Raw genomic sequence first — 11,436 nt, 5'->3', positions numbered from 1 at the left:
ACACCCACGAGCAAGCACGAATGAAAGATCACGCGGCATGGCTTAGAGTTCCTAATAACAAGGGCAAGACGGTAACGGGAAGTTGTGATTTCAAGGGGCTTAATAAGAAAAAATATACATTTGGAATTTTACAATGCTTTTTTTTTTTTGATTTTTTTTTTTTTTTTTTGCTTCTCTCTACACTTGTCACTAAATATATCTCTGCACTTTCACACACCCACCCCTCGCCCAGTAAAGCTTCAGGCCTGCAGGACACGCTTTCCTCACTCGCATACACAACCCTCACGCCAGCACCGGTGCACCAGGACTCTGTAAAAATTTCAATCACACTTTTTTTTTTTTTTTTTTAAACTGAGTCAATATAAACCTTGTTCAAAATGTTATGAAAAAATGTACATGTTTATACAAGGCAGGCTGCAGCAGAGCGCTGGCGTTCCACGCAGACATTCGGGTAGGGAGACGCTGGATTCTTGCACCTGGCTTATGCCCTTCCACCCCCTCCCACGGAAACAGAAGCACCCTGCCCCGGTGAGCTCAACAACCCCTCCTGTTCCCTCCTCCCTCGGGACGTGGAGTACGGCCCAAAGCGAGCGCCGCAATCCAGCCCTGGGGAAGAGCAGGGATTAGAAACGCCCTCTTTTCTTTCCATCGGAAACGGTAACCCCTCTGGGCCAGGCCAAAGAGATGCTGCTCTGTACAGGCGGAGTTGGGAGACGTCAGCTCATCATGTCGTTGCTGTTCACACCGTAGGTGGAGTTCTTCATGGAGTCGTTCACCTCTCGCCTGAACGCTGACAGGTTTTGCGTAAACCTAAGGAAAAGGCAGAGCAGCGTGTTAGAGCCGGAGGTTGCCCGTTCCTCCAGTGTTTTGCTCTCCATAGAATCATCGAATCATTAAGGTTGGAAGAGACCTCCAAGATCATCGAGTCCAACCGTCAACCCAACACCCCCATGCCCACTAAACCATGTCCCTCAGCGCCTCATCTACCCGTCTTTTAAATACTTCCAGGGATGGTGACTCCACCACTTCCCTGGGCAGCCTGTTCCAATGTTTAACCACTCTTTCAGTAAAGAAATTTTTCCTTACATCCAATCTAAACCTCCCCTGGCGCAACTTGAGGCCATTTCCTCTCGTCCTTTCGCCAGTTACTTGGGAGAAGAGACCGACACCCACCTCGCTACAACCTCCTTTCAGGTAGTTGTAGAGAGCAATGAGGTCTCCCCTCAGCCTCCTTTTCTCCAGGCTAAACAACCCCAGTTCCCTCAGCCGCTCCTCATCAGACTTGTTCTCCAGACCCCTCACCAGCCTCGTTGCCCTTCTCTGGACACGTTCCAACATCTCAACATCCTTCTTGGAGTGAGGGGCCCAAAACTGAACACAGTATTCGAGGTGCGGCCGCACCAGTGCCGAGTACAGGGGCACGATCACTTCCCTGCTCCTGCTGGCCACACTATTTCTGACACAGGCCAGGATGCCGTTGGCCTTCTTGGCCGCCTGGGCACACTGCCGGCTCATGTTCAGCCGGCTGTCGACCAGCACCCCCAGGTCCTTTTCCGCCAGGCAGCTTTCCAGCCACTCTTCCCCCATCCTGTAGCGCTGCATGGGGTTGTTGTGGCCGAAGTGCAGGACCCGGCACTTGGCCTTGTTGAAGCTCCATGAGGCTGCCACGAAGACCACGCACTCTCCAGGCTGCGCTTCTGCCTTAAGCTACGGGCGCAGCACGCCTCGGGACGGGCTCAGCCCCGCAAAGGGGTCTCTGGCCCATACTGACCTGTCCCTGTTCTTGGTTAGGAGGTTGCGTTCGATGCCTTCCATGAGGTTCTCAAAGCAGAGGTGCATTGCCTGCTGTTTCTCCGGAGGCTGGCTGTTCACTATACTGTTCCTCAAGTCAGAGAAATACTGGGGGAGACAAGAGAAGGATGGGTTAATTTTCAGACGAATAGCCACCTTGGCTTTGGGGCAGAGCGTGCGTAACAGGCTCTCGGGAAGAGGGAGTAAACACGTTACAGCTCTTCGGGTGACTTCTGGTGCCCTTATGAACGAACGTTAATAGGGTTCCTTAGCGCCAAGGCTGCTGCAGGGGAGGGCCGGGCACCCTTCCCTCGACACACAATCTCTCCAGTCCCGACTTCCCAACCAGCTGCTCTGACACCGTTCTGCTCCCTTCAGCCCAAAGGCTCCAGCATCGTTCAAGCCCAGACAGCTCCTCCAGCTGCAATGGGAGGGTGGGATGTTTACCTTCTCATTGAGCAGTATCAAGCCGAGCAGAGGCCGAGACATTGACCACTGGTTCCTGCAGTCCTCAAAGATGATGATATTCAGCACCGTTGACAGCATCTGGAAGAGGGAGAGCGAGGTTTAAAACCAGCCCTTCCATCCCAGCTCTCTCCTTACCACGGCACCGTGCGGGCTCAGGAGCAACGATTCACCTTTGATGCTTCCAGTGTTGGAGCCTCAGTGCTACAGAGCTCTCAGCATCATGGGACAAGAGGAGGACCCGGAGCCCCCATGAACTGGTGGAGAACTTCACTGAAGGCACATGGAGGAGGTGCTGAAAGCTGTTAGAATATTTATTCCTGACACTCCACCCTGCCCCGAGGCAGCCAGGGGAAGGATTGTCTCATCTTCACTTAAACAAGGTAACAGCAAGTGCTTAAATGCAGAGAGCACGTGCTGTGGTGCCCTGGGGAGCTTCCTCTAGTCCACACTAGGGGTGTCTGCATTCCCTTCCACAGCCTCCTTAGGCTAAAGCCAGTATCTAATCTAGCTGGTTTGGAAGACAGTGTTTCTCTTTTTATCCTCAGAAAACACAGCTTCTAGCCCCAAAAAAGCCTGCTTTTCTTTGCATTTGATCTATCAGCAAGGGTGGAACAATATTCCCTGCTTTCACGTGGCAGTCACGCTGACACGCACCAGCGAGTGAGGTTGGATAACGCCGTCAGAAACGCACCGAGCACGGCTGTTCAAAGCGGTACGGCCAGGCAAGAGGCATGTAAAAGTGTTTTGCTACAAGGTATGGATATCCAGATCCCAACGCAGGGCCCTCTGGAGCACCAAAACCTCTGTGAGCAGACTCATCTGCCATTGAGTGACACAGAGGTAAGTAAACTACACGATACGTGTGGGTATATGCTGAGCTAAGCCTGACCTAAGCAAGGACAACGTCTCAGCTCGCTATTGATCCTCTGCCACTGCACACACTCCTGACCCAGAGAGAAGACAAATCCCAGCAAGCTCCGTGTCTATCAGAGGTGCTGCGGATGGAGGCAGGAGACAGATGGCAGATGTGCTACCAGCATGTGAAAAACTCGATTACCAAATTCACCCCGCAGAGGCCGTTCTGAAGGCAGGCACGAACGCTGCCAAGGCAGCACGTGCTCCAACAGGCTGCAAACCCAGCTTTCACGTGCTCCCAACACGAGCGCCGCAGCGGAGAGATTGTTCCCGTATGCTGAAGTCTACGCAGAGCCTTGTTAAGCATGGTGCCCCCATGGTGCCCGCTCTGCTGTGAGCGCACATGTACCACCGAATTGTTCCAGGGATTTAAACAAACCCTGATTTCTTTTTTAAAGCGGAAGAGCACACGCTCTCTGGTTGAAGGTAAGTTTCCTGGCTTCATTTCTGTGAACTGCCAGCACCACCCACAACTGTGTTTCTCTTTAAAAAAAAAAAGAGATGACAAAAGCTCATTTTTGGCGACTTCCTTTCATATCTGAAACACAAAACTGGTGTTCCTTGCACAGGGAGAAGATGGCCCTGAAGCATGGCTTTGCATCAGACCTGCCATATGGTGAATGTGTAGGAGAGATGCGATACTAGCAAAAAATCCTTCTTGCTCTGGAAAAGCCCGGGGCTCTAGAGCAGGGAGCATGCAGCCCCCATATTACATCATGCTGAGAAAATTCAGGGCTTATCAGGGAGTTTACTGTGCCATGCCACAACAAGGCCCTACGCCTTCGGTCTTTACCTGCTGAATCATCTCCGGGTGCTGCTGCATAATGTGCAGGAACCGGTCGCTCTCCTGGGTCAGAGGTGTGGTCCTCTTCTTGGTGCTGCGAGAGAGCTGCTTGAAGAGATAGGTGACAATGTGGTCCAAACAGGAGCAGCAGCCTGTGCAAACCATGGTGTCTGCAAGAACAGGAAAGGGGGAGACGTTGGGGTACTGCCAGCATTCCCCTTGCTCAGATGCACCTGGGCAGGCTCCCAGGGAAACACCACCATTTATCTGGGTCCTTTTAGGGACTTTGCAAGCAAGAACCACCTAACCCTGAACGGGTCAGCAACCTCCTCACTGACATAGTCACTGTCTCTAGTGTTAGAGCTTCAACAGAGGTGAAACTCCACCCGTTCACAAGGTATGTCTTAGCTGTAACCTGAAATACCATGCATTCAAACCAACCAAAATCTTTCCCCACTTCCAAATCAAAGCCTTAAGAGCACAACAGAGAGAAGGAGTAGTTACCTAGTGCAGTGAGGCCTTCTGAAATGGAAGAGAGAATATACATGATTACATGAGGCTCCAGACTGGCTATAAAGTTCATGTGGTCCTGGGTAAGAACTTCCAGCAAGGAATAGTATGACTGGCTGAGCTTGGGATAATCCTGCAGAGAAAGGAAGAGAGAAAGACTTTTAAGGCCTCATGGCTAGCCTGTAACCATCAGTTAAGGCTTTCTGCTAGACCCAACCCATTCATTAATCACCTGAGAACTGCTTACTGAATCTCCTGGAAAGAGAACAAACCAACCTCTCTCACAGCATAACTTATGGGCCAACATATTTTTCACCCTTCTCCCCCACCAAGAGCCTTCCAAACAGGCTCCAGCAACAATGGCCCAGCAGATTCCCAACACTGTTATATCAAACCATCTTTCCCCACTGCTTCACTCTTTTCTAAATGGGGAGTGTTAGCTGACTAATGCCAGCGCTGGAGATGCAGAGATAGGAACGGCTCTCCAGGTGTCCATGCAGAGTGCCAGATCACATAAAAATCAACACACGCAGTGCTGGGCTCAGCAGCCTGCACTGCAGTCAGTGCCACAGACCCCTCAGCAGCCCCCAGACCGGGGGCACTCTGCTGGGAGTCCTGCAGAGTGGCCCCTTCTCAAGAGTTGCATTTGAGCTGCGTGTCTCAAGAGCGATGGTTTGGCCACCAGTATATTAAATCACGAACATGCTGAATGCCGTCACAGAGATGGGAACAACTTCTTTCAGATCCTGCTATGGTAATAAGACAGATAAGACTTGGGAGGAATACATGCTGCCCTCTCTCCTTGGTATTCTGCCAGGTAGGACCGTGCTGATAGGGTCTCAAAGCTCTGCCACAAAATGGATTTCTGCATACGAGGTCTGGATAGGAGCAAGACTCTCTACGTGGATGTCTTCAGCAAGCAGGCTGCACTGTAATTGCTGATGCATCGAGATCTCTGCCCGCAGGCAATACAGGGAAGAACAATCCTTCACTCGCAGGAAGTGTTTTTCAGATAGAGGAGGAATTATTTTGTAATTGCTCTGCTGAGACTTGGAGCATACCCCGCTGGAGAGCTGAGCAGTGGGGCTGCCCAGCAGGGCCTTGGGTGGGGGGGTTACAGCCTTCACGCAGGCCCTGCCACTGCACATTCCAGGAGCTGTAATTTCCTGCTGGCCTGTGCCTATAGCTGGGGTTCCAGGAAGTGGCACAAGTTCACTCGTCTCTGTGATTAAAGTATTCCTTTACTGTATAATCTTCCAAGCCTGTCTTCCCTAGCCATGTGTTTACACTGCTAATCACAGGTGTCGGCTTACCAGAAGGTCACTGTGAGGGATGGAAAGCAGAAGCTTGATAAAAGTTTGCAAGGCATTGTCCAGTGCATCATCCCCGTACAGACGGAAGACCCCAAAGTTGACGTAACTCCCGCTCAGTGCAGCCTTCAGCATAGAGAAGCAGATGGAAATCCCCTTGAGCTTCAAGGCATAGACTTGATCCTTTGGGACCTCCCCAAGCGTTAGGATACGATTTCCTGCATGAGCACAGAAGCGGACTCAGTATTTCAGCAACCACATCCCAAACCCCTTCTCCCCCAGGGTGCAGGAAAAACAAAAGTTTAGAGCCATAAGGAGCGACTGAGAAGTCAGCCACAAGCACCAAAGACTTACTCCCCAGCCAAAGGTTAAGGAACTCGTTACAAGTTAAAAGTGTGGCTCTACTAGGAACCACGGGAGAACACAACTGCGTGTAATTTTGCTGTGGAAACAGGACAGCGTAAGGACAGGATTGCTCTCCACTCACTTCACAGGTTCGCCCATGTCACCTTGCACACCCCCAAGGGGCTCAGCTGGGCTCCCGCTCGTTGCTGTCATTTTCTTCCTCATTTGCATGGCAAACACCCTGCCCCTTCTGCTTGTCTGCCTACCCAGCACTTCAAGCAGAAGCATCTCCCTGTATCTAAGCACGCATTCAGCAAGCGATTTGGCACTGTTTCCCAGCCTGGGCTCGCTCTCCGAGCTGGCAAATGCCCCAGCCCTCACTCCTCAAGCGAGCGGAGGAGTCAAGGGCAGACCGAGGCTGCCCGGATCCCACCTGCTGGATACTCACCATACGTAGTTATCATTTTACTCGTTGCAGGATGCCATTCGGTGAGGACACATCAAACTGCAGCCGCTGGGATCTAATGGAAAGACAGGGAATAAATTGGAGCTCAAACATACCTGGGAGTAAAAACAAAGCTAATACTCCAGCACCTCCATGTGCTGCTGCATACTGGGGCACCCTCCTCCCAGGGCTGCTCCCCAGAGTTCAACAAAACACCCCGGTCTGGTAGAAAATACTGCTGTTCATTACCAAAGCCAGACAGGACACAGCCACTTAGGGACAGACGAGCTCTGCTGTTGCAGAAGAAAGGGCCTATATTTCCCAGACATTAGGAATATTACAAGATCGAGGCTGGAAATCCCGTCTTGGCAATAGTCACTAGGCTACTGTACACAAACAGCGAACATCTTGGAAGCAGCATTGTAGGGCAAGCTGACTAGCTCCTATTCATAACACGACCAAGAATTCAGAACTTGGCATTTTTTCCCCCTACAGTGAATAGATCTTACAATTAAAGCGCAGAGAGTTGTCCAGTTCACCTCTGAAATAAATGAGTGGATGTATTCCAGTAACGATTGTCCTACTGCAAAGATGCCGCTCGGATGTGACAAACAGTCTGACAGTACGGAGAGTCAATTCTCAAATGACTGTGCCTGAACCTTGTGTCCCTTCCACTCGGCTGTAACAACAGTCCCTTCCTATAGGGTTGTGTTCAGCTGGCTGTAAGCCAGAGCAACATCTTGGCAACCTTCCACTGCCAGATTAGACAGCTTCTGAATTATCTGAATAGCGTCAGAGGTACCTCTCTGCTGGCAAAAAGAGCTGATGCTCTAAAGCAAAAGTGGTCATCTGGTTGCCAGATAGAACAACACTCGTTTTAAACACAGGTTTTAAAAATTAACATGAGTTGCCTGCCTCTATCTTACAGCACTGTCCTTGGAAGCAGATGCTGAACAAATTCAGTGTTTATTGATCGTGTCTCTTGGTCTGAGTCATGACACGACTGATATCTGAACTGTTAGATTTTCTTCCCTACCGAAACAATGCCAGCTTCCCCCCCGTCCCCTTGGCAGCCTTTATATCATAAATAGACTGAAGCAGAGAAAACACAACTGGGCACCAACACCCACACAAAGGCTGAAGCAGCAGACAGACACAAATCCCGGCCAGCTTTCAGATGCTGGAGGTTCATACCTATTATGTACCAACTCAGCCATCAGTTTGAGGACAGGTGTAGTGCAGGCTGGGTCATGGTACCAGAGTTCAATTGCCCGCTGTAGGATTGGCATGTAGGATGGGTAGCTGCAAGGTGAAAGCTAAGGAACTTTGCTGCTTTGCACGAAGAGAAAAGGTCACAACTTCTACCAAAAAGGCACATTTTGTGTACTGCGCCCACACCTTGCAAAGGAGCTTACTTAACAAGGATAAACATAGATGCTGCTTGCTGGGGTCTGCTTTATCACAGAAAAAAATAGTAGTAATGATAAAAAAAACCTTAAGTCCATTGAAGGAGTTGCATACACACTTCTTACACTAGGACAAACCAGAACCAAAAAGGTTTTGAATGAAAGGGAAGACAGATACAAAGATCTGTCACTGCAACAGACAGCTGACCTTCACCAGCCAAAGAGAAATCTGGAGCCCAGATACCGTGCTCTTTGAGCAGCTATGCTCTCACCAAGAGGACAAAGATACCAACTGCTGTTGGCTTTAGTGAGCAAGAGGAAAGCTTTTGTTGCTGCTGAGACACAAGCATCCCATTAAAGGCCTTTGTGCTTTACAGGTCAAATCTCTTCAGGTCCAATGGGAAAAACCCCAACAGTTCAGCTTTGAGCAGATTTCTAGGTTGACCTGGTTGCAGACAGACCAAGTCAAATCTATTTTAGGGCTCAGAGACAGGACACCGAGTACTATAAAAGCAAAGAGAAACCCCAGTCAGGATTTAGCAGGGAAAACAGGGCGTTTCGATGCAGTCAGCCAGAGTTCTCCCCTCTGACAGACAGGATGACTCAAGTTTTAGGGCAATAGAAGGATACATCCACTCAAACAGCATCATGAAGCTGGTCTTGGCATTGAAGGCAAAGGCTATTCCCCTCAAGTCTCTCACCAAACCAACCAAAGTTCTCTGTATTGCAAAAGGAAAGGTATGTTAAAACATAACACGCATATGGATCTCTCCCTCCCTGGCTCCACCAGCCCAGAGCCACTTCCCTTCCTCCCATCCCATCAGCAATACAGCCTTTCTGTGCTGCATGCCAATCCCAGGTTAGGCAGTTCTTCCTCTTCAGTGCCAGAAGCCCTCTTTAATTTGAGCTGTGAACTACACCTAGACCCGAGGGATACAGGGACACCACCGCTTCCCCATATACTGAAAGGGAAGCACCCATCACTCCAGCATCCACCCCTCTCGTTCAGAGGGCAGAATGCCTCTCACCCTTCAGGATTTACTCGTACTCTCCTGTCCGTCTGAACAGAAAATGACAAAGCCCCCAAGGGAAAGCATGGATAACAGGGAACGTCCTGCCCAACTTACTTTTGCCTCTTGTTCATTAAAAGTATTTGTGCTGAACATCTGTGCCACAGTCTCAAAGGCAGCTGTGAGGGGAAGCATGAACTGCTCATACTGATCCTCATCTTCCCCTGAAGGAAAAAAAGAAATCGGGAGGAAATAGACTGCACATCCCTGCGCCCTGCAGTACTGCCTGTGCTAGACATTCAGACATTGCTCACCCACGGAGCTAGAGGCAGAGAGATCACAGGTTTCCAGACAGGTGATCTATTACTGCCAATATCCAACTTGCAGATAAGTCTTAGAACAAACTCTGCCGTATCAGGAAAACATTTGGAATATTATGAAGGAAAAATTTAGCCCCAGCCTCGGTGGTGTGCACCTCTAAACTACCTCTACCCAGCAACATGGCATCAAACCCGCTGTTGAGCTTCTTTCCCCTCCTTGTTCTTATCCCATTTAGCTTTTCCCATTCCAGCATCCTTTCCTGGAGGAGCTTACAGCTCCCTAAACAGCAGGACCCGGCATACTGCAGAGCCCAGCATCCAAACCACAGAGTTCTGCTCTGGTTCCTAGGAAAAGACCCTAGTACCTAAATCCACCATGAGAAGACGCCCAAGTGCAGTGTAGAACGTAGTCCGACATCTCATGTCAGTCAGGTTGGACTGATTGTTAATGCCCAGGAAGGAAAAGTGCTCACTCTGCAAATGGAAAAGAGATGGGTTAAAGGGGAACCACCACCCTGAACGGGCTCCTGTATCAAGGGCTGAGGATCCCTCATCCCCCTGTCTAATTCTCAGCCTGCGCAAGGATGAGAAGCAGCGAGCTGCAAGGTTATCTTGCTAACCACTTCACATCTGCCAGCCATCTTGGAGAACAGGCCACCAGAGGGCAACAGGCACCGCACCTGCACACCCTGGAGCAGTGTCCTATCTACTGGCAAAGATACCAGATATCATCTTTCATCTTGGAATTCCCCAGGACCAGACGAACAAGGAAGTCTCGCTTTGCCTCCAGAGCAGCGAAGCAATCTGCCCCCCTCACTCACGGGGACCCTTCAGGCATTAAGGTTGCTGAAAAATCAGCCCTCTGCAGACAGATCCCCAGTTACTCTGCCCATATTCTCCACAGAAAGAGTAGCCCCAGACAATGCAGACTGAATGCAGCTTCTGGGCCAAACACAGGACGTGGGACTGTCTGCAAAACATCCCCTAGCTCAAGGAATACAGCGCCTCGTTCAACCAGTCGATGCAAACCTTCTGGATGTGGTGCTGGGAGTCCTATCGCTACAGCATCGGAGCATCAAATGACCACAGGCTCCCAGAGGCAAGTCAGAAATCTAATACTTTGCTGCTGGCTTCTAGTTGCTCATTCTAACATTTTTGATTTCAAGTCAGCAACCCAGATCCGCACAGGGAGTACCATACCGGTAGTGACCAAGGAACAAGGCTGCTATCCTGACCACTGCAAGTGGCGGCACTTCTTCCAAATCAGCACTTTTAGAATGAAAGCTGGGGCACTGAAATGCTGTTATATTTTGCATTAAATTGCATAAACAGTGCTCACTGCTGTCTGCCTGCATGTGCAGCAGCATCAGCTGTCTCCCGCATTTCACTCTGGAGATGGTTGTCTTTCAGTGGAGTGTAGAGACCCCCACATTAACCCTTCAGGGATGAAAGGTACCACATAATTACAGCCCCTCAAAATTGAAGGGCAGGCTTTGAACAAAGAGAGATGGAACACAGATCACGTTTTCTAGAGGCTCATCTAGTATGATGGAAGCATCTGGGAGACAGGTAAACTTCAAAAGTGTGTCCAGGTGTTAAAATTAGGGGATTATCTCAGCTGCACAAAGGCAGATGGAGGAGTTCACCACATGACGAAAAGCAGAAGGTGAAAGGACTTACCGTGTGATTGTTCAGCATGAACTGTACGGCGCTCAGTTTCACCAGCTTTCTAACACTACTGTATGTAAAGGGGGTGTTAAGGAAGCAGCAGAGTCAGCAGAAAACTTCTTGCAATGCTTGCAAAGCACTTTCCAGGGCAAAACTGGAAGGGGACTTATGTCTATATTATTCAATATGTTCTAGCCTCTGTTCCATTTGTTTCAAGAGCAATCAAGTTGCATACATCTCTACTGTAGAGACCTGCAGTGACCATTTTTATTTACTCTGTCAGGAAGAACAAGTAGAAGACTGTAAGATAGACTGTAAACAAATTAACTGTGGAAGTAAGCTACAAAGCAATTATGATCCAAAATAACTACATTATAGCCATCCGCTGCAATTCAACAGCTAGATAAGACATCGACCAAGCACTCGCACTCTGCTCTTCTCACTACCCAGAAGATGAAGCGGTT

At 49.7% G+C, this 11,436-nt stretch overlaps 1 protein-coding gene across 1 annotated transcript in view; it reads right to left on the bottom strand.

The window, feature by feature from the left end:
* Nucleotides 1–346: 346 nt before the first annotated feature.
* XPO7 (exportin 7) overlaps nt 347–11,436 on the bottom strand; it is a gene marked incomplete at its 5' end in the record, with an annotated part of 32,062 nt that continues 20,972 nt past the window's right edge. The window contains 13 exon segments of the mRNA XM_009318638.1: nt 347–810; nt 1,772–1,899; nt 2,239–2,337; nt 3,968–4,128; nt 4,463–4,601; nt 5,782–5,996; nt 6,572–6,598; nt 6,601–6,644; nt 7,763–7,870; nt 8,605–8,693; nt 9,102–9,208; nt 9,670–9,778; nt 10,985–11,048. Of these exon segments, the coding sequence (XP_009316913.1) occupies nt 717–810; nt 1,772–1,899; nt 2,239–2,337; nt 3,968–4,128; nt 4,463–4,601; nt 5,782–5,996; nt 6,572–6,598; nt 6,601–6,644; nt 7,763–7,870; nt 8,605–8,693; nt 9,102–9,208; nt 9,670–9,778; nt 10,985–11,048 (1,384 nt within the window).

Source organism: Pygoscelis adeliae, unplaced genomic scaffold, assembly GCF_000699105.1.
Source record: "Pygoscelis adeliae isolate BGI_AS28 unplaced genomic scaffold, ASM69910v1 Scaffold52, whole genome shotgun sequence".
NCBI classification, from domain to species: domain Eukaryota; kingdom Metazoa; phylum Chordata; class Aves; order Sphenisciformes; family Spheniscidae; genus Pygoscelis; species Pygoscelis adeliae.
Note: the sequence above shows the minus strand (reverse complement) of the source record. Positions and strands in the feature narration are given on the sequence as shown.